Below are 24,216 nucleotides of genomic sequence, written 5' to 3' on the forward strand. Positions count from 1 at the left end.
GCCCACAGCATCACTGGGCTGGCTCTCCCTCCTCTGTCCCACTCCCGAATATGTGGGAAGGTCACTTCGTTTACGCTTGTGAACTAAATGTGGGCTAACAAGTATCAAACCGTTAGAGTGCCCTGTGGTTCTTTCAGTGTTATGGCTCCAGAGGCCAGGCTGGGAAGATGTTCCCACGGGTAGATGTGGCCCTGCTGGTGACCATTTAGATGTGGCTTGGTAGTGACAGGGGAGGAGGGCGGGTAAACACTATTTGGGCACAGGGAACAGTGAGAGAACCCCACTACTGAAAAACACTAGAGTACTTTAATAGGTCACTTCTGGGTCCGCAAGCTACAGGCTGCCCCTGGCTATTTCCCTGGGGGCCGGATCGTCTGAAGCTGCTCATCTGGTGTTTTCATTTTGTTCCAGGCTTTTCGGTACCCCTTTAAAGACATCTACAAAACAGAAAAGGGGAGATGGGAGAAGGTTACTTGGGAAAAACGGGGTGTGTGTGCCTGTGCTGTAGGCCACTGCCATCTACAAACTACTACTGGCCATGCAGGTGACCCTGTGAGGGGCCAAGGTCCCATGGTGCACCCTGCAGGCAGACATCATCACAGAACAATGGAGACCCAAAAGACCTTTCTAGGGCTGCGGATGTAGCTCAGTTGCTATAGTGCACGCCCAGCATGCTCAAAGCCCTGCGTCTAATCCACAGAACCCGCTACAAATTGGTATAGTGATGAACTTAGGAGGTGGGAGAGGGGATCAAAGTTCAAGGTTATCCTCATCTACATATTAGGCTGAATTAGGGAAGAATAGACTGGGATACATGGTACACTGTCTCTGAGAGAGAGAGAGAGAGAGAGAGAGAGAGAGAGAGAGAGAGAGGAGAGAATAAAAACAAAAAAAGCAGCAGCAGCAAAAAAAAAAAATCCCAAAAGATTGTTTTAAAGAGTATATTTTTGCCCAAAGCGAGACGATGCAGTCCCCTGTGGGAGTCTCTGCTTACTTTCAGGTATGCTGTATGCTGAGTTAGGGCCCTCGCGTCCTCCCTGTCACCAATGACCACACGAGGGAAATGGAACTGGGGTCTAGATGTAGGAAGATCCCAGTTTCTCCAGCAGCTCACACGGATTTTAATCTATACCCTGAATGTGCAGACCACCATGAGATCTACACACACGCCAACTCATAGAGGCCCATAGCAACTATGTAAACGCATGGACTTGTGTTCTGAAAGCCATTAAAAACCCATTATTTTCTCTCTTTTTCTTCTCCTCTCCTCTCTCTCTAAAACAGGACCTCACTCTGTAGTTTTGAGTACATTGTAGAACTATGTACTCACTATGGAGACCTGGCCTCAAACACAGATCTGCCTGCCTCTGCCTCTAAGTGTGGGACTAAAGGGGCATGCCACCAAGTGTGCGGCCTCTCCTTTGCTTAAAAACTGCCTTCTCCATGTAAGAAGAAGCAGTTACTAAATACCCACAGTATGGAGGCATTCACAAGATTCTAGAATTCATCGCAGAAGCAAGTGACTAAACACACTTGGGTAACAAGAATCTCTTTCTCCCAGACCCTAAAGGACGTTGTTCTTAACCATTAGAAGTGGAAGCTTGGCTGGGGGAGGAACGAACCATTCACTTTGAACAACTGAAACAACTGCCAAGATTTCTCATGCACACAACACATCCAACATCCCTATAAAACCTCAGCCCGATAAACAAATCCTGAAGGAAGATGTTGGTGGTTTGAGATACTTGGCGATCCCCTGTCATCAAGGCCAGGTCAGTGACTTAATCCTGCCTGGGGACAACAGACTCACCTCTGCGATCTCCACCTTCCTCTCCCACATCTTGATGGTCTTCTCCAGGTCCCCATTCAAGATCTTCTCCTTGACGTACATCATCACCTGGGGAGCCCGGAACTCTGCCAGCTGCTTCCGTAACTTAATGTTCAAGGTATGGGCTTTGGCTCTGTCCTGTTGGGAAGGACTCCATTAGTCCATGAAGTTCTGGGGGCTTCAATTTCAATACAGTTCCAAAATTGATAGTGACGGTCCCAGAGCATGGGACCCTCTCAAGAATATGGGTCTTTCTAGCAGATCAGGATGTTTTCATCCAGTTCAGAAATACCAGAGACCGCGCTTTTCATCCTGTTCTTTTCCCTCTCTATTTCGTTTCTCTCCTTTATTAAGGACTATGCTTTCTCTTGTTTAGATTTCTTAAGGTGTTTTCATGCATGAGATTATATAGCTCCAAACACTTTAATTTCACAAGTCTCAATTCATTTCCTATCTTCCTGTATTGTAAAATATACATAATAAAACTTTCTATTTTAGCCATTTTAAGCACACAGTTCAGTGGCATTAAGTACATATATAATCCTAGCACTTGGGAGGTAGACACAGGAGGATTTGGAATTTGAATCCATCCTTGGGAACATACACTTTTGAGGCCAGTACGAAGTACATAATGACCCTCACAACTGGGGGAGGCGAGCTACTCCTTGGTACGTCCAGCTGAGAAGCTATCCTGTCATAATCGCCTCCTTGCTGAGGAGCCTTTAGGCTCCTTCTGTGTCTTGGCACTGGGAACTGGTGGGAAACACAGAGCTGGGTAACCCCAGACCCATCTTGTCAGTCTGAACTCTAACAAGCTCAGGGGATTGGTTTCCAGTTGCCAATTTTGGAAGCACTGTTTTGATTTACTGTGACACAAACTAATAAAAAAATTACTATTAACATGTTTTATGAAGGTGATACTCTAAGATGGTTGGTGGTGGTGCACACCTTTAATCCCAGCATTTGGGAAGCAGAGGCAGGTGGATCTCTGAGACTTTGAAGCCAGTCTGGCCTATAAAGTGAATTCCAAGACAGTCAGCCCTCTTAAACAGATAAATCCTGTCTTGAAAAACAAAACAAAGGGCCAAAACAAAAACAATAAAGAAAAAGGAAGAAAGAAAGTGGTAATCCAACCCGATTCCCACAGGCTGGCTGTTGTGGTCACACCGAAAGCTGTGCCCAGAAGCACAGCACACTTGCTTTCTCAAAAGGGTAATGAGAATACCCAGGATTCTCTCATCATATCTGAGTTTCACCTGGACCCCCCAAAACTCAGCAGGCTGAGGCAGAAGGATTGAGCATTTAAGAATAGCCTAGTCTACGTAGTGAAAGTATCTTGGAAGAGGAGGAGGAGGAGAACGAAGCATCAGAATGTATTATAGCTGCGAGGTCATGCTGTGAAGACCAAGGACCACAGTAACCCCAGAACACCCCACCTGTACATCAGGGATGCCACTACACGAAAGACGGTCTGCTCTTCCCATTTCTATGTCCATTTATCTACTGGTCGGTGGCCTAAGGGACTGACTTTATTTCGGGGAAAGTATGATGGGCTCATGGCTGAGAACTTTGTAGGAAACAGTGGAGATCTTTGGGTTAGCCACGCTAGAGGAGCTCTTCAGTTGGCTTCTGTTGCTGTAATAAACATCATGACCAAAAGCAACGAGGGGAAGAAAGGGTTTATTTCAGCTTCCAGCTTTCTTCTACTTTTTTTATTTTTCTTCTTCTTCTTTTTTTTTTGTGGTTTTTCAAGTCAGAGTTTCTTTGTGTAGCCTTGGTGCCTGTCCTAGAACTCACTCTGTAGACCAGGCTGGCCTCGAACTCAGAGATCTGCCTGCCTCTGCCTCTCGAGTGCTGGGATTAAAGGCATGAGCCATCACCACCTGATTCATTTTACAGTTTTTAATCTGTCATCCTAGAAAGTCAGGGAAGGAACTTAAGCAGAAACAGCTTACTGGGTTGTTTCTAATCTTTCTTCCTTCATTCCTTTTTTCCTTCCTTCTTTCTTTCTTCCTTTCCTTCTCCCTCCCTCCATGTATTTTTTAGATTATATTGTTATATGTATATGTATGGGTATATGCATATGCATACAGTATCCTCAGAGGCATTGACTCTCTTGCAGCTAAAGTTACAGGCAGTTGTGAGTGGCTGGATGTGGATACCAGGAACCAAACTCAGGTCTTCTACAAGAGCAGTGCTTTCTCTTGACCACTGAGCTTCCCAGCCTGCTTTCTTATAGTACCCAGGACCACCAGCTCAGGGGTGTTACTGCGCACGGTGAGTTGGAAACTTCTGTATCAATAATACATCAAGAAAATGCACCACTGCCCAGTACTCATAGGCCAACATGGTAGAGACATTTTCTCAATGAAGGTCCCTTCCAAAATGACTCCAGCTTTGCATCAAGTAGATATAAAACTAGCCAGATTCAATAATACAAGTGGAAACAAACAAAACAGTTGACCAGGCAGATGTTTAACAGAACTAGACAAACAAACCAAGAAGAGCCTTCCTGTGTCTAGAGCAAGCCTCAAAAACTGACAATACCTTGCTGGAAAGAGGCCTGCCATGAGATTGGATCAGTATGTATGACAGTACCTCGAAGTATTGCTGAAAGCAATTGAGAGACTGGGCAGTAGCTAACAGGGACTAGCAGCTGGGTGGAACACCAGCAGAGGAGGTTTTAGCAGGAAGATGAAAGACCAAGGAGAACTCAACTGATACAGCAACCAAGCAGTCTGCTTGTCATACTGGCCACGACAAGGCTGTGCCCACTGGCAACAGAGCAATAGGGGAAGCAGAATCTACTGACTCGGTCCAGCCAAATCACTAGACAACGACAGCACCCTGACAGGAGCTGCTGTAGTACCTAAAATGCACAGTTTTCTGAAAACTATGAGATGGGCAAAGAAACAGGAGAATGCGACCCACACAGAAGGGAAAAAAAGGAAAGAAAACCAGGCAACATGAACTGTCCCTGGAGGAGTCCAGATGGTGGACTAAATGCACAGTTTCAAAGAGGCGATTCAATTATCCAAAGTAAATCACAGAGACTTAATGGAGAGCTGGGTGTGGCTATGCAGCCCTTCCAGTCTCAGCACTCAGAGGCTAACGTGGGGGGGATCAGGAGCTTGAAGCCTCCTTGGGCTACATAGCAAGATTCTGTCTGCCCCCTAATCTTTTTTTTTTTAAAAAAAAGGTTTATATACATGTTTTATACATATGGGTGCTTCGTCAGCATGTACACCAGAAGGAGGCACCTGATACCATCACAGACAGTTGTGAGTTGCCTTGTGAGCGCTGAGAATTAAACTCAGGACCTCTGGAAGAGCAGTCACTGACCTAGACCACTGAGCCATCTCTTCAGACCCTCAAAATCTCTTTGCAAACAGATGTAAGCCAGTAAAATATGTTCACCACATTTTGTTTGTGTTTTAACAAATAAAGCTTGCCTGAAGATCAGAGTGTGGAGCTAGCCACACTAGTTAGTCACAGAGGCCAGGCAGTGGTGATGCAAACCTTTAATCCCAGCACTCACGAGACAGAGGCAGACGGATCTCTGTGAGTTCAAGGGCACCCTGGGCTACAGAAGATTGAACATATAGAAGGGCCAGTGTGATGGTGAGAACGTATAGAAGGCCAGTGTGATGTGAGAACATATAGAAAAGCCAGTGTGATGGTGAGGACATATAGAAGGCCAGTGTGATGGTGAGGACATATAGAAGGGCAGTGTGATGGCGAGAACGTACAGAAGGCCAGTGTGATGGTGAGGACATATAGAAAAGCCAGTGTGATGGTGAGGACATATAGAAAGGCCAGTGTGATGGTGAGAATGTATAGAAGGCCAGTGTGATGGTGAGGACATATAGAAAAGCCAGTGTGATGGCGAGAATGTATAGAAGGCCAGTGTGATGGTGAGGACATATAGAAAAGCCAGTGTGATGGTGAGGACATATAGAAAGGCCAGTGTGATGGTGAGGACATATAGAAAAGCCAGTGTGATGGTGAGGACATATAGAAGGCCAGTGTGATGGTGAGGACATATAGAAAGGCCAGTGTGATGGTGAGGACATATAGAAAGGCCAGTGTGATGGTGAGGACATATAGAAAGGCCAGTGTGATGGTGAGGACATATAGAAAAGCCAGTGTGATGGTGAGGACATATAGAAGGCCAGTGTGATGGTGAGAACGTATAGAAGGCCAGTGTGATGTGAGAACGTATAGAAGGGGCAGTGTGATGGCGAGAACGTATAGAAGGGGCAGTGTGATGGCGAGAACGTATAGAAGGGGCAGTGTGATGTGAGAACGTATAGAAGGGCCAGTGTGGTGACTTAGTGGGCAAAAGGGTTTTCCATGCAAGTCTGAAGACTTGAATCCGATCCTTGGAAGCCACTTAGGAAACCCAGATATAAAGTACAGAAAATAAGGGTTAGTGGAATGCTCAACCAAAGATGGAACCTCTACACCCCTCCACACCCAAGGCTCAGAGACCACTGTGGAAAAGGGGAGGAAAGATTGAGGAGTCAGAGGTTAGGAAGGCCAGGACTGAACAAGGACTGCTGGACACGCTAGGGTACCGCACACATGAATTCCCAGGACCTGTGGTTGCCTGCACAAAACCTACAGAAAGTGAAGCAGTCATTGCTCAAGCCTGGAGGCAGGGGCTCCTGAGCCTCCAACCCTAACAAGAAGCTGTTTATCGCTGATGGCTTCTGGGGAAGTGAGAAGCAGTGTAGCTCCTGGTAGGTTCACCACACTCCAGTGGATGAGCCTACACCTAGGAGCATGTTGGTCAGCACAAACTGGACTCAGTGTACTATTAAAAACAAAAAGAGATGTGTTGTATGAAAGGAGGGAAGGTTAGCACTCCCACTGACAACGATAGAAGAGCCCTTGGGCCTAACAACATGCATACAGTTAAGGCACGGCCACCTACTTCGTGGCATCTAAAGGGGGGGGGGTCACATGCCTTCAATCCCAGAACTCAGGAGGCAGAGGCAGGTGGATCTCTGAGTTCGAGTTCAGCCTGTTCTACAGAATGAGTTCCAGGACAGGCGGTACTGCACGGAGAAACCCTGTGTCAAAAAAACAAAACACAAAACAAGCTAACAAAGGAATGAGGCATGATAGTAACACATCTTTAAACCTAGAACTCAGGACACAGAGGCAGGCACATCTGTGAATTTGAGGCCAGCTGGTCTACATAAGGAATTACAGGCCAACCAGGGCTACACAGTGAGACCCTGTTTCAAAAATAAAATAAAATAAAGGTAAACAAAGGGCCATGTGACGGTTTGACTAAGAATGGCCCCATAGGCTCATATAGTAGAATACCTGGCCTCCAGTTGGGGAAACTGTCTGGAAAAGATTAGGAGGTGTGGCCTTATTGGAGGAGAGACTCTCAGCTGTTCCTGCCGTTGTGCCTGTGCTCCACCATCACAGGCTCTTAGCTCTCTGAAATCACAAGCCCTAAATTAAATGTTTTCTTTTGTAAGAAGCCTTGGTTGTGGTGTTCTATTACAGCAAAAGAAAAGAAGTTAAGACAGGCTATGGGTGTAACCCTTGTATAACACGTGTAAAGCCCTCCTGGGTTCCATCCCCAGCACTAAAAAACAGAAGTTAATGAGAAAACTAAACTGGACTAAATCATGAATGCCAGGACTCCAAAGAGAGGACTTTCAATGGCAATCTAATCCAGTCCCCTAGCATTGGAGTTACAGATAGTTGTGAGCTGCCATGTGGGTGCTGGGAACTAAACCTGGATCCTCTGGAAGAGCAGTCAATGCTCTTAACCCCTGAGCCATCTCTCCAGCCCCTACCTTATGTATTTTATAAGGCCATGTGCTGTGGACTGTTTTCCTTGTGAGCAGACCCTGGAACCTCACCCAGTGGTAAATATAACATCACTGAGCTATAAATCCAGTGACTGTTATCATGGCTCAGAGCTGTTTTGATTTTTGTGGTCTAGATTAACCAAGGATCGAAGGACAGTGACCTTTGTGGACAGAAGAAGGCAAACATCAGAAACAGCACGCTGTGCCCTCCTACCTCCTCTGCCTGTATGGTTTCTTTTTCAATTTTTCCAAGCAGCTCGTTTCTCTGCAAGATCTCCTTGTCCAGACTGTTGTATATCTCCATTGCCCGATGAAGCTTGTTCTGAAACACACCAGAATGGCAGGCGCTAAGAGGAGCCCTCAGAGACGGGATCGAAGCGAGGCCATCATTCCGTCTACATAGATTCCTATCAGCTGGGGACCACCCTTCCCAAACATGTCCAGATCTGGTGTCTCAGAGCTAGCTGGAGAGAGGGAGAGGACCTTGGGATCCTGGCATCTGCTGGAGATGCAGAGTGATCCAACAACAGGACTCAGTTCTTGTCCCACTGGTTCCAAACTTCCCTTACACTGATATGGTCTCCTCGCTAGGCTGTAAGGGGACATCCTGGAAGGGAGCAGAGCATTGTGTCTGACAGGTACCCATCACTCAGCAGCTGCCGTGACTACCTCATGAGGGTGCAGAGAGGAACCCCTGCAAGAGGTGGGTCCAGACCCACTTAAAACTAAAAGAGCCAGGATTTGAATGGCTGTGGTGTGATTCCTCGGCCTCTGAGCTCCACTACACACCCCGCCTAAAGGAGCTGGGCCTGCTGGTGTCAGAGAATCCTCTAGTCACTGCCTCACAGATGCCCACGGCGTTATTGCCCTTCAGCCCCTCAGGCTCCTGATGTTTAAATTGACTTCTTTGGAGCCTTCTTCCTGAGTCTTCTCCTATCCTTATCGGGAAGTCTCCAAAAGCTCTCCCTGAGCCCTACCCTGCTGGGAAGTCTCCAAAAATGCTGGAATGTGCTCTGCCTGGATGAGGGTTAGGCACACCCCAAGAACCGACCCACCCAGCCCCAGGCACTGGTGAGTTAGTAAAACATTCTAGGCCTTGCCTCTGGGAAGCTCATTCTCAACCAATGCCAAGGGAGGTAGGGAGGCTGAAAATCACGGCAAGAAGAATTCCAAGACTGCAGCTGTGCCAATGGGCACACAGTAGACTGTGCCAACCGACATACAGTGAGATGTGTTGGAGTGGGGGTGTCCTGCGACAGCAATGAGGACAGATAACTGACAGATAGAATCACACTTAGCTCTGTGAAGAAGGAAGAGAGGGCAAGGAAAATGTCAGGGGAAGGAGGGTCCCAAAGGGGCTGGGAGAGGAGATCATATTGTTGGATGAGTGGGGGAGGGAACGGAACGGGCTGTGCTCTGCTGGGCCAGGGGATGCAAATCACATGAGTGACATTCAGTGGCAATGTCAGCCACTTGAGGTCACTACAGAAAAGACAGACCCAGCGTTCCAGGACAGCAAAACACTTCAGATTCTGAAACCAACAACCACTCCTTCTCTCTGTTTACCCAGGGGCGTAGTTTGGGCACAATGCAATGCCTTCTCTGCCCATGGGCCCACCAGACTAAAATCTAGGAGCTGGCCAGGTCCTGGGCTTGTGTCTGGGTCTCGAGGAACTCTCTTAAACCCAGTGGTTGTTGGTTATTTCCTTGAGTCACAGCACTGTTTTTTTTTTTTTTTCTCCTGGCTATCAGTAGTTCATTCAATCCTAGAGGCCACTAAGATTCCTTCCATGTAGCCTCTTCTGTCTTCAAAGCAGTGATGGAGAAAATCCGGCCCCCAAATTCCACTTATGCTCCACATCTGGGGCTTCTTTTTGCAAAAAAAATCTGCTTTCGGTGGCTCCTGAGACGAACCAGGCCTCCTGGACACCTCACCTTAGTGTCCTCTGGGCCACATAGGGGCATCACAGAAATGACTTTATGCCCTGAGCCATCCATTCCCAGTCTGGGTTTGCATTACAAAGGATGTGCTCCTGTGCATGGGGCTGGGAACTTCTTAGAATTCTGTCCTCCTCAGGGCACCAGGGCACTTAAGTCAGACAAGGGTGATTCACAGCAGCGGGCCCACCAGCCAGGCCTGAGGGCATGGAGTCAGAGAAAAAACACCAGCACCATTCACACTCTGGCTCACTTAGGAAAGTCACAGAAAACAGCGTGTCTGCCTATATGGTATCAGAGCTGTGTCCTGAGAGATTGGTCCTGCACCTGGCACACATGGCACTGTTACTTTTGTCAACAATGGGGAGTTAATCCGAATGTTTTCAACAAGGTCTCATGCTTGGTTGCTTGAGACGTGTGCCAAATGGCTCCTCCTTTCACCCTCCCATGACCACCAAAACCACATCCAAACTGCTGCCAGTCAGCACTGTTCGCTGGGCACCTGCTCTGGGTAGGTCTTGTTTTCTACTGCCCAGACCACACAAAACTCATCCAGAGGTGAGATGTGGACCTTGCCTCTGGCAGATGGACCTAGACCAGATGACACATCGGCACCATCCAGTCCCAGTGGAGGCAGACTCCCCAAGTGACCATTGTTTCGCCAAGAGCTGAGAACTGGGATATGGGAGAAGCCAACAGAAGAGAAGTAGCTTCTCCCACAGTTCCTTACGTGGGCCCACCCTCAGGCTCCATGGTGCATCTTTTCAACTCCACCTTTGTTCACACCTCATGCGACAGGCTCACTGACTGGCCCGCTGTGCCGCGGCTCTCATTGTCCAGCAGTCTACACTGTGACCTTAGACCCAGCCCGTGGAGACCAGGTTCTGCAACCTGACAGCTTCACCATGGAAACTGCAGCTCCACTGCCCAAATCCCACAAGCTGAGGCAGGCCCTGTGCCACTGAACCGTCTCCAGGGGATAAGGTCGAGGCCCAGGGTGAGCAGCCATCAGAATTCACCCGGACTGGTCTCAGCTTGAAGTAATTGTTCAGATGGCACAAGCTAAATGTGGACAGTCCCACGTGAGTGTCAGGAAGCTGGCTCAGCCACTCTGCATGCTCTGTGCAGGATGAAGGAGGTCGAGCAGGACCCACGCTGGCCTGGCGGGCCCCCTGGTTCTTATTTATGACTTGATGCTTAACAAAACTCAGCACCTTTGCTTTAGGTTTTTGTGACTAGTAAAGAAAAATGTTCAGCAAATGTAAATCTGCCTAATACATTCAAATTCACTTTGCTTTTCCTTTTGGTGGAGGATTCTTGGGAGGTTTTGTTTGTTTGGAGGCAAGGTCTCCCAATGTTGCCCAAGCTGCCCTCCCTACCCCACCCACATGTTACCACGCCTGGCAATAGTCAGGAATTTGAACAGATTCAAATTGCTAATCACATTGTTGTGGGCCAAATGAAGCTAACATGCGAGCTACCTAGGCTACAGTTACCACTGTCCTGGACAAGGCCAAGCGCCAGGAAACCCTTTCTGTGAAGGACCAGATAGTATATGTTCAGCTTCGCAGCGCCAGAGGCAACATTTTGCACACTATATAGTCTCTTCTGCCAACAAGAGAAAAGCCTGCAGAGTCCTACACATGCTTTACTGGTGACAGTATATGCATAATAACCGGGTGTGATACTTTTGCATAGGGCCGGTGAGGTGGCTCTGCAGGGAGACCTGGTTGCCACTGTGCCTGACAAGCTGGGTTTGATCCCTGCAATTCCACATGGCAGGCAAGAGCTGACTCTTGTATGCTGTCCTCTGATCTCCACATGTATGCCACGGCATACTTGCCTGCAAACACACACATGCACATTGAAAATAATAGGATATGATACATATGTATTATTTATATATATATGATATATAACGATCACATCGTTTTACACACACACACACACACACACACACACATTTGGACTTTCTAGAAGACAGCTCAGTTCTCCGGAGCTGGTTTGACAGTATTCTCCATCATTCAGTGCTCTCCTGCACGTGCTCCTCTGCGAAAGCCATTCTTAGCTCGCAGGATGCGGATGAGATGTACTCGCTCATCTCGCTGGCCACTGCAATACTCCATCACTCACTGGGTGACCAGATGGCTTGGTCTGCTGGGGATAGGCCCTATTCATACCCACAGTCCCTGCTTAATTATTAATAGTGCCTCTTCTCTCTCCCCAAAGTGTTGCGTTCAGACGATGAATAATTTAGTAGTTTTCTGATTTATGGCTGAGACTGTTTTAAGGGAAGTGCAGACTGCATCCCTCAATTAAACGGGGCCTGCATGTGGTTCACTTTCAAACACTGCACATAAAAATCGCCCAGGGAATTCAAAACAAAGCCAAATCCATGGCCCTCACCCCCTAATTCAATCAGTCAGGGTGGGACCAGAGCATAGACATATGTTTTCAAAAGGAAAAGGCTCCCAGGTGGGACTAGTGGACAGTTAGGGCTGTGAGAGCATTCTGGGGATTTTACAAGACCCGGCGTTGCCAAATCAAGAGAAGTCAGGGGACAACAGGAAATGCCTATAGTCTCGGCAAACCGCTTGTGTGCACAGGGACCTCCCTGTGGTGGGGCAGGTGGATAAGGAAGCCTGGCAGGGTGCCTGGCCCTGGGGTGGGCCTTACTTTGTAGATGTTGAGGACCTGCAGGGTGTTCCCGGAGGCCAGCTTCAGCTGGATCAATTCCTGATTCCTTGCTTCAATCGTCTCTAAAAACTGAGCATTCTCAATTTTCAGCTGCTGAAAGTCGACGTCGTGCAGGGCCTCGCCCACTTCCTCCTTCTGGAATTCCCAAAGAACAGAGGAAAAGTCAGGTGTGACCCTTAGCTTAAGCTCCTGTCCTGCAGTCTAATGGGATTTCGGAGATCTGCCACCGTCGCTAAAAACATCCTGGGCATTGGCATGGCAGTAGGCACCAGGGCTGGTTATTAAGTTAACACAATGCCTCCAGACTCAAGGGGCCTACATATCACAGAAAAGCCAAAGATGGCGATGTAACAGTTTAGTACCAAAGGGAAGGACACAGCACACAGGGGCCCTGGGGCCAGGCCTGGGAGACTTTGACAATGCTATGAAGGCAAACTAAAAAGCAGGTCATTTGGAAGTGATTTTTAATATGGGCTTGGTGTCATAACCCTGAAATCCCAACACTTAGGAGGCTGAGGAAGAGTGAAGCCATAGTAAGTTTATGTGGTTTTTTTTGTCTCAAAAGCAAATAAATATTGGGAGGCAGAGTCAGGCTTATATCTGTGAGTTCGAGACCAGCCTGGTCTACAAGAGCTAGTTCCAGGACAGGCTCCAAAACCACAGAGAAACCCTGTCTCGAAAAACCAAAAAAAAAAAAAAAAAAAAAAAAAAAAAAAGCAAATAAATAAATTCGACTTCTAAACCTGGAAACCCACAAATGGCTGCCCATAACTTCACCTTGTTTGAGTGAACATTTTTGTAGGTGTGTATATGGGGTCCCTCTCTAAACTGTGCCCCCACTTTCTGTCCAAGCCCATGCCCTTTTGTTTGTGGGGTCAATTTCCTTAAATCCAGATACCATTCACCCAGCAACACTGCATAGCCTGTTTTCTGCACCCGGAGCAAACCTGCTCCCCACTGAGCCTCTGACAGGACAATTCTAGGCCCTTGTACCTCTGTTCCCTTTCTACAGAGCTGTGTTCACCCCACCCCGGCAGGACACTACGCTCCATTAGCCTGAACACTTAGGGATAGGGCTCACATCTCTGTCGTCTCTGTGCAGCAATGGCATACTGGTTAAAGGTCATCCATATACTCCAAGTTTCTCATCATGGTGCCTGAACCCGAAGCCCTGGAGACCAGGAGCTCACTACCTGCAGGCAGCCCCTGGACAGTATTCCTTCTTCTAGCTCTCACTGGCTCTGCCTTTCCACGGCAGCCCTACGCACAAATAGCCACCCTCCCTCCTCTTGCCACAGCCAAACAGGGCTTCTTTCAACTGTGGAGTTCACATCAGCAGTACTGCCCCAGGCAAGGGCAGAGCAGAGCCAATCCCTCCTTGCTCTGGTTCGTATTTCTAGGACAGCTTGCACTCCTGCTGATGGTCACAGAGTCTGCATCTAAGCCTGTGCCCGCGCAGATATTTTAGGAGTCTTGCATTTCTCCTTAGTCACATTAGGGCTGCTTTGGTCTGTCGAGGTCGTTCTGGATCCTGAGTGAACCAAGCAATAGTTGCCTGACATGAACACTGTCCTGCCCAGTCCCACGTCATTGCCCATGGCTACCTCTGATGCATATGTCATCAGTGCCCATATTTGATATAATGATAAAAACACTGGGCAATGAAAGGATGAAGTCACAGACCATGTTCCAGAACCTGTGCGCCACAGTAGCCCTCCTGTCCTTTAACTGGGAGATCTTGATGTCATCTGTTGAAACACTCACCCCTGCTCAGTGAAATGATGCCACCCAGCCACATCCCTCAAAAAGCCACATGTGTCGTTTCTCTACAGAAAGCCTTGAATTTGCCTGCCCACTCGCTATATTGGTTTCTTCTGGTTGCTGCCACAAATTGTTACAAACCTAGTGGCTTAAAAACCATACAGGTGTATTACTTCCCCATTCTGGGGGCTGAAGGTCTGACTAGGTTTGGGGCTAAAATCATAACACTATTAATGCTGCATTCCTTCCGGAGGCTCTTGGTAAGAGCATCTCCTTGTTCTTCCCAGCTTCTAGAAGTTGCCTGCACTCCTTGGCTCATGACTCCTGCTCATTATATTTCCTTTCACCCCTTTCCTTTCTCTCAAGAGGAGGGAGGTGGTGTTGGGTGCAGCCAGATAAGCCAAGATCGCCTACTGCGTGGGTTCGCTTTAAATGTCCAATTAACACCATCTAGTATCACGTGGGAAGAGTGTATCAGCAAGGGTTTGCCTACATTGGGCTGGCCCGTGGGGGAGTCTTAATTAGGCCAATTGACATGGGAAGAGCCAGCCCACTGTGGGTAGCACCATCCCCAAGGAAGGGGTCCCGAACTGTATTAAGAGCACAGAAATCCAGCTGAGCACAAGTAAGCCAACAAGCGTGTACTTCATCTTCCTCTGCTCTCAACTGTGGATGTGGATGTGATGAGCTGTTGGAAGTCCTTGTCACTTCCCCACAATGATGGCCTGTAACCTGGAATTATAAGCTGAAAAAAAATCCTTTCTACACTAAATTTCTTTTTCTTTATTTCAGAAACGAAGCTAGAACATCTCCCCTTCCTTAGACCTCTAAATCAATAACAACTGCCAAGTTCTTCTACTGTGTACAGTAAGCTGTTCAAAGATCCCAGTGACTAGGTCAGGAGTCTCTGTCAGGGGCGGGAGAGCTGCTGAGTGGGAATAGCACTCGGGCTACCTTTTAAAAAGAAAGAAAAAAAAAAAACACATACCTGTCTCAATTGTAAAAGCATCTTTTTCTTCTGAACTTTGAGAGAAATATTTTTCAAACATAATTTATCCTTCATATTATCCTAAAAAAAAGAAAGGAAGGAAGGAAGGAAAGAGAGAGAGAGAGAGAGAGAGAGAGAGAGAGAGAGAGAGGGAGGGAGGGAGGGAGAGAGAGAGAGAGAGAGAGAGAGAGAGAGAGAGAGAGAGAGAAAGAAAGAAAGAAAGAAAGAAAGAAAGAAAGAAAGAAAGAAAGAAAGAAAGAAAGAAAGAACATTTTAGTCAATTACTCATCTTTACCTCTGTTGCTCTGAATAATAGATCTGGGCCTACAAACCAGACCGCGAGCACTAGCCTTTGGTCATTTCTTCTCAGCCCTCTCGACTCTACCCAAACGGTGCTGAGATGCCATTTCACTAGAAGCCAAGATGTAGAGGAAACTGGGTTGGCCCAGTGCCAGTGTCACGGTGCCTCTGCAATTGTCATTATTTGGGTATGGCGCTACCGCAGGGGACTCTACTGGTAAAATAATCTTGGGACTCTTTGATGTTTGTTTATATGGTAGGCTGCAGTTTTATCATTCATAGTGTGTTAGGATTAAGGACCCTTAGCTGACCCCAGGGTCCAAAGCTTAACACACTACCAGCTCTCTGCAATTGAAAGCATTCTCTCCTCAGCCAGTTCCCCTTCCTCCACCTCCTTACCAGAAGGAGATGAAAAGCACTGGAGAGGGACCTGTCTCAGGTATGTAGCAACCTGACTAGCTCACACCTTTCTCAAGGAAACACACTCATCGTGAAACAGATAACAAGGAAGAGGAAACACGAATACTCATCCTGCCCAGTCGGTTGTTGTTTCCTTTAGGTTTTGCTTTATGTAAAATACGCGCTTTGGGGGTAAGAGGTTGAAGAGATGGCTCCGTACTTAAGAGTGCTGGCTGCTCCTCTAGAGGACCCAGGTTTGATTCCCAGCACCCATGAGGAGACCCACAACCATTCATAATTCCAGTTTCAGGAGATCTGATGCCTTCATTTTGCCTACACAAGCACCAGGCCATACACATGGCATGCACAAACATATCTAGGCAAAACAAACAAAAAGAAACTCCATACACATAATTTTTTAAAAAAAATTTAGACACACACACACACACTTGGAGATTAAAAAGTATCTGATATATGTGGAAGTGTTATGGTGGAGTGTAGGAGAAAATGCAGGCATAACCTGGTGGCCAACCTACCTGGCACACTGCTCTCCTAAATATGAAGCATGGCTCACCGTGCTTCTGAAGCCAGAACACCGAATCCTGAAGCAGAGCGGACAGCTGGTAGCTGGCCTGCAGAGGAGTCTTCTTTGGCATAGAGACCCTCCCTGATGTTTAGAGCGCTCGCTATCCAATCCGAGGGAATATACTAACCAATCACGGTCCTTAAACTTCCTATAGGTCACACGGGATTAAGTAGACGATGGTCCCTGAAACTGTCTCTAGAGTGGTTTATTGACCCCACGGGCATTGCTGTCTTGTCAGGGAAGCCGGATAATGACAGCAGTGATTACTAAGGCAGAGGCTGCAGCATGTGGGCCATTTCTATGTCATTGCCATAAGAATTGATTTCTTTCTGTTTTTTTGTTTTGTTTTGTTTTGTTTTGTTTTTAGTAGGGTCTCTCTACATAGTCCTAGCTGTCCTGGAGCTCACTATGTAGACCAAGCTGACCTCAAACTCACAGAGATCAACCTCCTTCTGTCTCCTGAGTACTAGGATTAAAGGTGTGCACAGTCTTTAATCTCAGTACTTGGGATCTCTGTGCGTTCGAGGCCAGTCTGGCCTAAAAAGTGACTTCCAGGATAGCCAGGGCCATTACATAAAGAAATCCTGTTTCAAAAATCAATCAAACAAACAACAACAAAAAGAATGGATTCTTTAATTCTAAGCTCTGCAAGCGGCTCACCCTCCGGCGGTTCATGTCCTCGATGTACTTCATCACTTTCTGAGTGGCCAGAATGCTCCCTTTCTTCTTGGATATGGTTTTTAGAATATCTTTTTCAAATTCATGCACTGCTCTCTGAAGTTCAATCCATCCAATTTCAGCTTCCTCGATGATAGCCTGGAAGGGTCAGCCAAGAGAGAAGGGTTTCCAAAAACTCCCAACAGCACATCCTCTAAGGATACCTAAGTCCCCACTGCCTCTGTCACAGGGCAGGTGTTTCTTCTCAGGCTTAGAAAGGTTTCTTTAAGTACAAAGCTGATTCTATGACAACTATTATTTTAAAGCATGCCTTGGAAGTTGAAGCACCCACAAAATCTGGCAAGCCGACGAAAACAAGACCAATTATCTCTGTCACTATTCACTGGGAGTATTATCCACTAAAGGTCAAGCCATATAAAAGATATGGAAAACCTGGGTGTGGTGTGCACGCTTGTGATCCAAGCAGCTGAGAGCATGAGGCAAGAGGACTGCCGTGAGTTTGAGGCTAGCCTGGGCTACAAAGTGGGACCCTGCCTCAAAATAACAAATACCACCAAAACTCCAGCTGGTACAATGCAAAGCATGAGTCCCATTAAATCCAGAGAGATGGTGAATTAGTGAGGAGGGTGATAAAGTGCCTTTACATGCATGCGTAACCTGAGAAAAAGATGCTACAAAGGAATATATATGCACAGAAGTTCTTCTTTATCTGCATGCTCGGGGTCTGCAGAAGAGCGGTTTGAAGATATTAAATGGAAAATGTAAGAAATAACTAATTCAGGTTTAATTTGTGCATCATCCTGAATAGCATAAACCTTCCATCCTGTGCCACCTGGGGCGCAAAGTCATCTTTCTCCAGGGTATCCTGTTCTATACGCTATGCTCACGTCAGTCAACTAACAGACACTGTTATCCATTGACTGTGGGGAGAAGGCAGATTCCAGTGTTTGTGTTCAAGCAACCCTTATTTAACTTAATGAAGGCCCCCAAAACACAAAAGAAATGATGCTGGCATTTTATTAAAGTTTATTGTTAAAGTTGTCCTATTCTATATTAGTTATTGTTAATCTTGTACTATGCCCAGTGTATAAGTTAAACTTTATTATATGTATATAGGCAAAAATACAGTATATGGTTTGTCATTATCTAAGGTTTTGGGAATCCATGGGACAACTTGGAGCATGTCCTCTGCAGATAAGGAAGAAATGGATAATGACATAGCAAGACAGTGTTAAGCAAAAGGTATACTTCATGAGAGAATTTAACACCTCTTAAAAGGAAATTCATATGTATACAGAAATGTATCTGAACTCTAGGAGATAAATCCAAGTGAGAGTAGTTACTTCTGCTAAGATGGCAGCACTGGGGATAACTGAGCAGGAAAATAACATGCTAAAAGCAGCATGTAAGATATAGAACATTAAAATATAGCACATTTTAAGATGGTCTATAATGGGGCTGGAGAGGTGGGAGAGCAGTTCAGAGCACTGACTGCTCCTTCAGGGAACCCTTGGTATGTTCCCAGCACTCACATGTTGGCTTATAGTTCTCTGTAAATCCAGTTCCAGAGGACCTGACACTCTCTTCTGGCCCCCAGGGGCACCACATATGCATGAAATGCACAGAAATACATACAGGCAATCATTCACACTTAAAAAATAAGAATAAATAAATCTTTTAAAAGTAAAATATTCTATAACAAATATGGTCTTCTTTGAACATCGAAGCATATACACACCTACTTTTAAAGGGTAACACGAGAAAGGTCACACAGAAAATCATTCTGTTCCAGTCTTTCCTGGTTTACTAACAGGAAACAGCATCTTTGGTGATATCCCAAACTCTAGCCTTCCCATGTAGGAGCATCAGGTCCCCTCCATCCATGCTGCTTTTAGCATGTTGCTTTCTTGCTCAGTTATCCCCAGGGGGATCTGGCTTTCTAAGACACAGAAGGTCTGATAAACCCCCTGCCCAGTTCTCAGACCTCATTACCCTACTCGACCTGATTCCCAAACAGGGCTCCATAATATGAGAGTCTGCCAAGCTCGTGCTGACATCACTTCCTTGACTTTCACCTCATCTGTGCTGTTCCTCCTGGCCTGGCCTCAAGCAAAGGGCATCCTTCTTCAAGGCCCTGCCAAGTCCTGTGCTAAAGGCAAGCTAATAACTTGGGAAACCAAATGAACAGAATTATTTCTTCACTGGAGGGATGATTTTATCCGGTTTAATGGGGAGGCTGTGTTGGAGTCCAGAAATCGTGTCCACGACTATGCATGCGATATATGAAGGCTGACTTGGGCATTTGTACACAATTCACTCACTTAAACCTTAAACTCCTCATATTATTAAAGAATTATTGCAAAAACTTGAGGGTCTGAATAGTCATTGTGGTTATGGGTTTTTTTTTTAAAAGATTTATTTATTTTATTATTTTTATGTATATGAGTGCTCTGCTTGCATGTATGTATGTAGACCACATATGCGCCTGGTTCCCTCAAAGATCAGAAGAGGGCATCAGATCTCCAGGGACTGGAATTACAGATGGTTATGAGCCACCATGTGGTGCTGGGAATTGAATTGAATCCTGGTCCTCTCCAAAAGAAACAAATGCTCTTAACCACTGAACCATCTCTCCAGCCCGTGGTATGCCTTTGAAAAAGAATAATATTTTAGAGACAGATGATAAAATACGTACAGTAGACAATACACCTAGAGTTCACTTGCTAGCATCCCAGTGAGGAAAGAGGAACGGGGGTGGTCTTATGCCAATGAGTTTCATAGCTGGGTGTCGCTGGTGATGATAGTTCTCTATGCTGGAGCATTTTCAATATTTTATATTGAAACAAGTTTAAAGACTGTTGTACACACACACACAACTACTGGTAAGTTCGATAGAGGTTAGTCCTTCAGTCCTAATTTGTCTCATTCTCCTTGGGTTTCTTCTCAAGAACCAGCAAGACATGGACACCCCACCCCAGGTGAAGAGCAGCAGCCCAGGGAGGAGGGAGTACCTCATGGTACTGCAGATCCCGCTCTGCATTGGCCCGCATGTGCCGTATTTCCTCTCTTGTGTCCTCTAGCTCCTTCTGTACGAGTTCAAGCTTCTGGTCTACAGAGAGGCCTGATGTACGATCCAGACCTGCGCGGGCCTTGGATTTACGCCTGCTCCGGAACTGTAACCCAAGCAAAACCAAGTAGGGGTCAGAGAGGAACTAGGGAGTCATGAAAATGAGCTCTGAGACCTACAAGAAGCTCTGGATGGAGGCGGGGAGGCAGGGAGAAGACATGGTGCAAGGATGTTGGACATTAGGCCTGAAACGACATTTTTCTGAGTCATCCTAAGGCCCTGCACTATCACAAGGCTTATGGTTGACAGTGAGTTGAAATATATCAGAAATATCTCGAAGGTAGAAATGCTGGGGACCAATATTGTAACGAACTAACCAAACTGTTGCGGTATCCAAGAGAACAGCTGTATGTGCTTTGGAGAGTCCGTCACAATCACGCCTGTGGACGGTTGATAGTCCCTCACAGAAGGAACAGAGAGGGTCGCTGGACCCTCACCTGAGTTTCTGGCCACTTCTCCCAGCCACTTCCAGGCAATTCTGCCTTAATTGCATGAGGTCTCCAGAAGAGGCAAGAGTACCTAGACTGGGGAGGACAGAGCAGGGCTCCACCACTGCAGCTACAGAGAGCATACTGGGTGAAGACTTGGCGGTGCAGCTTCTTTGGGGTCACCCATGCTCGGTAAATAAGTCCAATGGACTCACTGGCTCCCCAGGGCAAACTGTGGTAGATTCATACTGTGGTTTGTGTTGTAACCTTAGGAGGATAGGATAGTTACGGTTCACATCTCCCCAGGAAAGGAATTTTAGAAACACCTCAGCTATCGGCCAGGGAAGGCCTAGAGTTCAGGGCTTCTGCATGAACACAGAAGAGTAATCCATCTAGGCACTGTATTTAGCAAAACAGACAAGAATAATGAATCCTCTAGGCCCTTAAAGTCAGTGATCATAGAAAGTGGTTCAGGTAAGGTGTGAATCTCACAGTAAGGGATTTTTTTTTTCATCCTCAAAAAATAACCCTCCATCGATTGGCCCTTTGAGATAAATCTGGTATGGTAGCACAAACCCGTAATCCCAGCACCTGAAAGGCCAAGAAAGGAAGGCCACAGGGTTTTAGGTCAGCCTAGGTTACATAGTAAGACCAGGTCTCAAACAAAACCCCAAGGACCAGGAACGTAGCAGCTTGGGGGGTAGAGTGCTTGCCTATCATACCAGCCTTCAAGGAATTCTTCCGGATAAACTAGGGTATTCCGGAAGAATCAGCTACCAAGTGGATGGGGTTCCCTCACTTAAAAGGAAACTGCAAGGGAAGGAATGATCCGCGTAGGGCAGGGAGAAAGTCCCTTGACCCCCTGACCCAGGAGGGCACACCAAAGGCAGATACACCAACACTATTTGTATTTACAGAGGCAAACAGGATGAGATAATTTTTCAACTTTCATTGTGTACCTGTAAAAATTCTGCTGCTGAGAATTTAATTTCTGATAACCGTGGCATCCGGTGGTCCCTGGGTTCCAGCTTAGAGTAATATTTCTCAAACATCTCTGTTTCTGTTTTGAGAGCAGAGTTTCCATAGCTGTAAGATACAGGGTACCTAAGTAAATGCTATGAATAACACCCCAAAAATAATCAGTATTTAGTACATTACTGGTCACACACGGCCTTCTGTAAGACATGCAGCTTCTTGGGGGTCTTCCTTTCTTTGCCTATAATGGGTATAATAATAGCACCTTTCTTAAAAGGTAGGGGCAAGGAGCACAATGGCCTGTGGACAGGTTCTGGCCATGCACTGCTGACAGAGTATTGGATCTCTTGGTTATTGTGTCTAACAAGCCACAAAGTTCAGAGTGCTGGTGTCCTATTGATGACTGTTATTGCTGGTCCCTCTTCAGATATCATCTAACTCGCTTGTAAAAGTACTCCTGAATAAACAACTTTCTTTTTTTAAAAAAAAAATATTTATTTATTTATTATGCATACAATATTCTGTCTGTGTGTATGTCTGCAGGCCAGAAGAGGGCATCAGACCTCATTACAGATGGTTGAGAGCCACCATGTGGTTGCTGGGAATTGAACTCAGGACCTTTGGAAGAGGAGGCAATGCTCTTAACCACTGAGCCATCTCTCCAGCCCTAAACAACTTTCTTGAAGCTATCTAGAGCCCCCCTCCCATCTTCAGATGGTGGCTTTGGTTTCTCTGCTCTTTTACTGGCATCACCCAACAGGTTCGAGATTCCATTAGATGGTTATCATAAACGAAGGAGTCTTTGAATTGTGGTTTTCAAACAAGAGATAGCGTATACTTAGCTTGTATACGCCAAGGTACAACTTAGATACAAGGTACTTCTCATATATGAAACTTGCCTTTTATGTTTATTTGTTTAGAGACAATGTATGGTGGTTTGAAGGAGAATGCCCCCCCCCCTTAGGCTCAGGTATTTGAATGGTTAGTCTCTAGCAGGTAGCACTGTCTGGGAAGGATTGGGAGGTGTGACCCTACTGGAGGGGGTGTGTCATTGGGGGTGAGCTTTGTTTGATGTTTCAAAAGCCCATGCCATTCTGAGTTACTGCAAGCTCTCTGCCCTGTGCTTGTGGGTCAGATATAAGCTTTCAGATACTGCTTCAGCACCATGCCTGCCTGCCTGCAGCCATGCTCCTTACCATAAACATCATGAACTCTAAGCCTCTGGAGCCATGAGCCCCTAAAGTAAATGTTTTCTTTTATGAGCTGCTTTGGTTATAGTGTTTTGTCCCAGCAATAGAAAGGAAGCTAAGATCCAGGGCATCATTGTGGAGTCTTGGCTAGCCTGGAACTTGTGTTATGGAAACCAGCCTGACCTTGAAATCACAGAAATTCACCTGCCTCAGCGTGAATATATATATATATATATATATATATATATATATATATATATATTCACCTATAAAGGTGAGAGCCACCATGCCCAACTTTAATTTGTGTGTGTGTGTGTGTATGTGTTGTGTGTGAGAGAGGAGTAGTAGTGGTGGTGGTAGTGGGATTGAACCAATAGGACTCCACCACTGAGAGACTGAACTTTCCCATTCTATCTGTATGCACATACACAAATACACATGTAGAAGAGACAGTGACATTGAGGCCTAGGTGTGCTGTTAAAATAATTCCTGAATTTGAGACTAGTACAGAAGCCTAATAAGAAAGAGGGAAATCAAGGCACCTTGTCTTTTAAGCACACATGTGTTCTCAGTGGAGCAATCCACGGGTTTCTGGATCTGAATCTCTGCTGTAGGACTTTAAGGAAGGAAACTAGAGAGTGTGTACCTCCTAGGATTGTTGTTTCGTACATAAGGCTGTGGCGTATGACAGACACTCAAAATGGTAGCTATTGGTACTAATCTCTAGATTCTGGTGGTAACTATTTATAGATGGATGGAAGCAACGCCTATTCAGGCTGCCAGAAACAGGATACTGTTTCAGATCAATACATTGTACATGGAACCTCAGCTACATCATGGAATCTTTGTATCCAGTTAACTTGCTGCGGCAGGTAGAAAACAGGCTATAGAAAAGACATAGCGCTGGGCCAATGCTTCCTCACAGCCTCTATGCTTAAAGCCTCACTCAGTCCACGAAGCCTCAAGCAAATCATTTCAATAGCTTCGTTTCTACCCAGCTGCCATTTCATTTTGTCATACAAACTTTGGAAAGGGGCTTAGGAGGCCACTTGATGCAGAACGGGGGAGCAGCTGCTCAGCACCAGGGAGACACACACCAGGCCAAAGCCCTACCGTCACCAAATCCTCTCTGGTCTTTGCAAGGCTACCTGACTCCCTTGCCCCTCCACCTTGCCCTGGCTCCATCAGAGGCTTGTCAGCTCAAGATTAGACAAGAAGCAAGGGTAAGCAGGCAAAGAAGTTCCTTCTTCACGTAGTGGGCTGCGCTCCCGTGGGGTTCGGCGTAGGCCTGGGTGGTCTGCGGGCTGCAGCTGAGGCCTCAGAGGCCCACGGTGCCGATACCTGAGCTCCTCCACCAGCCCGCACAGTTGGATGACAGGCAGCTCGCCATCCTCCTCCGTCTGGGAGTCGGTGACCGCGTTGTCGGAGTCCTCCTCAGACATTTCTCAGCCTAGTGTGTGCTCTGGGAGCCTTCAGCAAGACGCCCC

General features: G+C 46.5%; 1 protein-coding gene and 1 pseudogene across 1 annotated transcript; one reads left to right on the top strand and one right to left on the bottom strand.

Moving 5' to 3' along the window:
* Positions 1–306: 306 nt before the first annotated feature.
* Positions 307–24,216, bottom strand: Ccdc113 (coiled-coil domain containing 113). Its single transcript, XM_057754098.1, has 9 exons — positions 24,071–24,216; positions 21,524–21,650; positions 20,021–20,182; positions 16,992–17,147; positions 15,047–15,127; positions 12,277–12,432; positions 7,877–7,984; positions 1,811–1,966; positions 307–437 (listed from the first exon to the last, which is right to left on the bottom strand). The coding sequence occupies exons 1-9, from the start codon at positions 24,169–24,171 to the stop codon at positions 351–353; spliced, it is 1,134 nt and encodes a 377-aa protein (XP_057610081.1). The 5' UTR covers positions 24,172–24,216; the 3' UTR covers positions 307–350.
* On the top strand, positions 6,666–6,780 carry LOC130864242 (U6atac minor spliceosomal RNA; annotated as a pseudogene).

Source organism: Chionomys nivalis, chromosome 21 (assembly GCF_950005125.1).
Source record: "Chionomys nivalis chromosome 21, mChiNiv1.1, whole genome shotgun sequence".
Taxonomy (NCBI): Eukaryota; Metazoa; Chordata; class Mammalia; order Rodentia; family Cricetidae; genus Chionomys; species Chionomys nivalis.

What these genes read in the sequence shown, in the direction of transcription:
- Ccdc113 (XM_057754098.1), bottom strand. Translation starts at nt 24,171, where the DNA reads ATGTCTGAGGAGGACTCCGACAACGCGGTCACCGACTCCCAGACGGAG. An exon ending in AAACCATACAGGCAGAGGAG is followed by an intron (nt 1,967 to 7,876) that starts GTAGGAGGGCAC and finishes CCTTCCCAACAG; the next exon opens with GACAGAGCCAAAGCCCATAC. An exon ending in GGAAGGTGGAGATCGCAGAG is followed by an intron (nt 438 to 1,810) that starts GTGAGTCTGTTG and finishes TCTGTTTTGTAG; the next exon opens with ATGTCTTTAAAGGGGTACCG.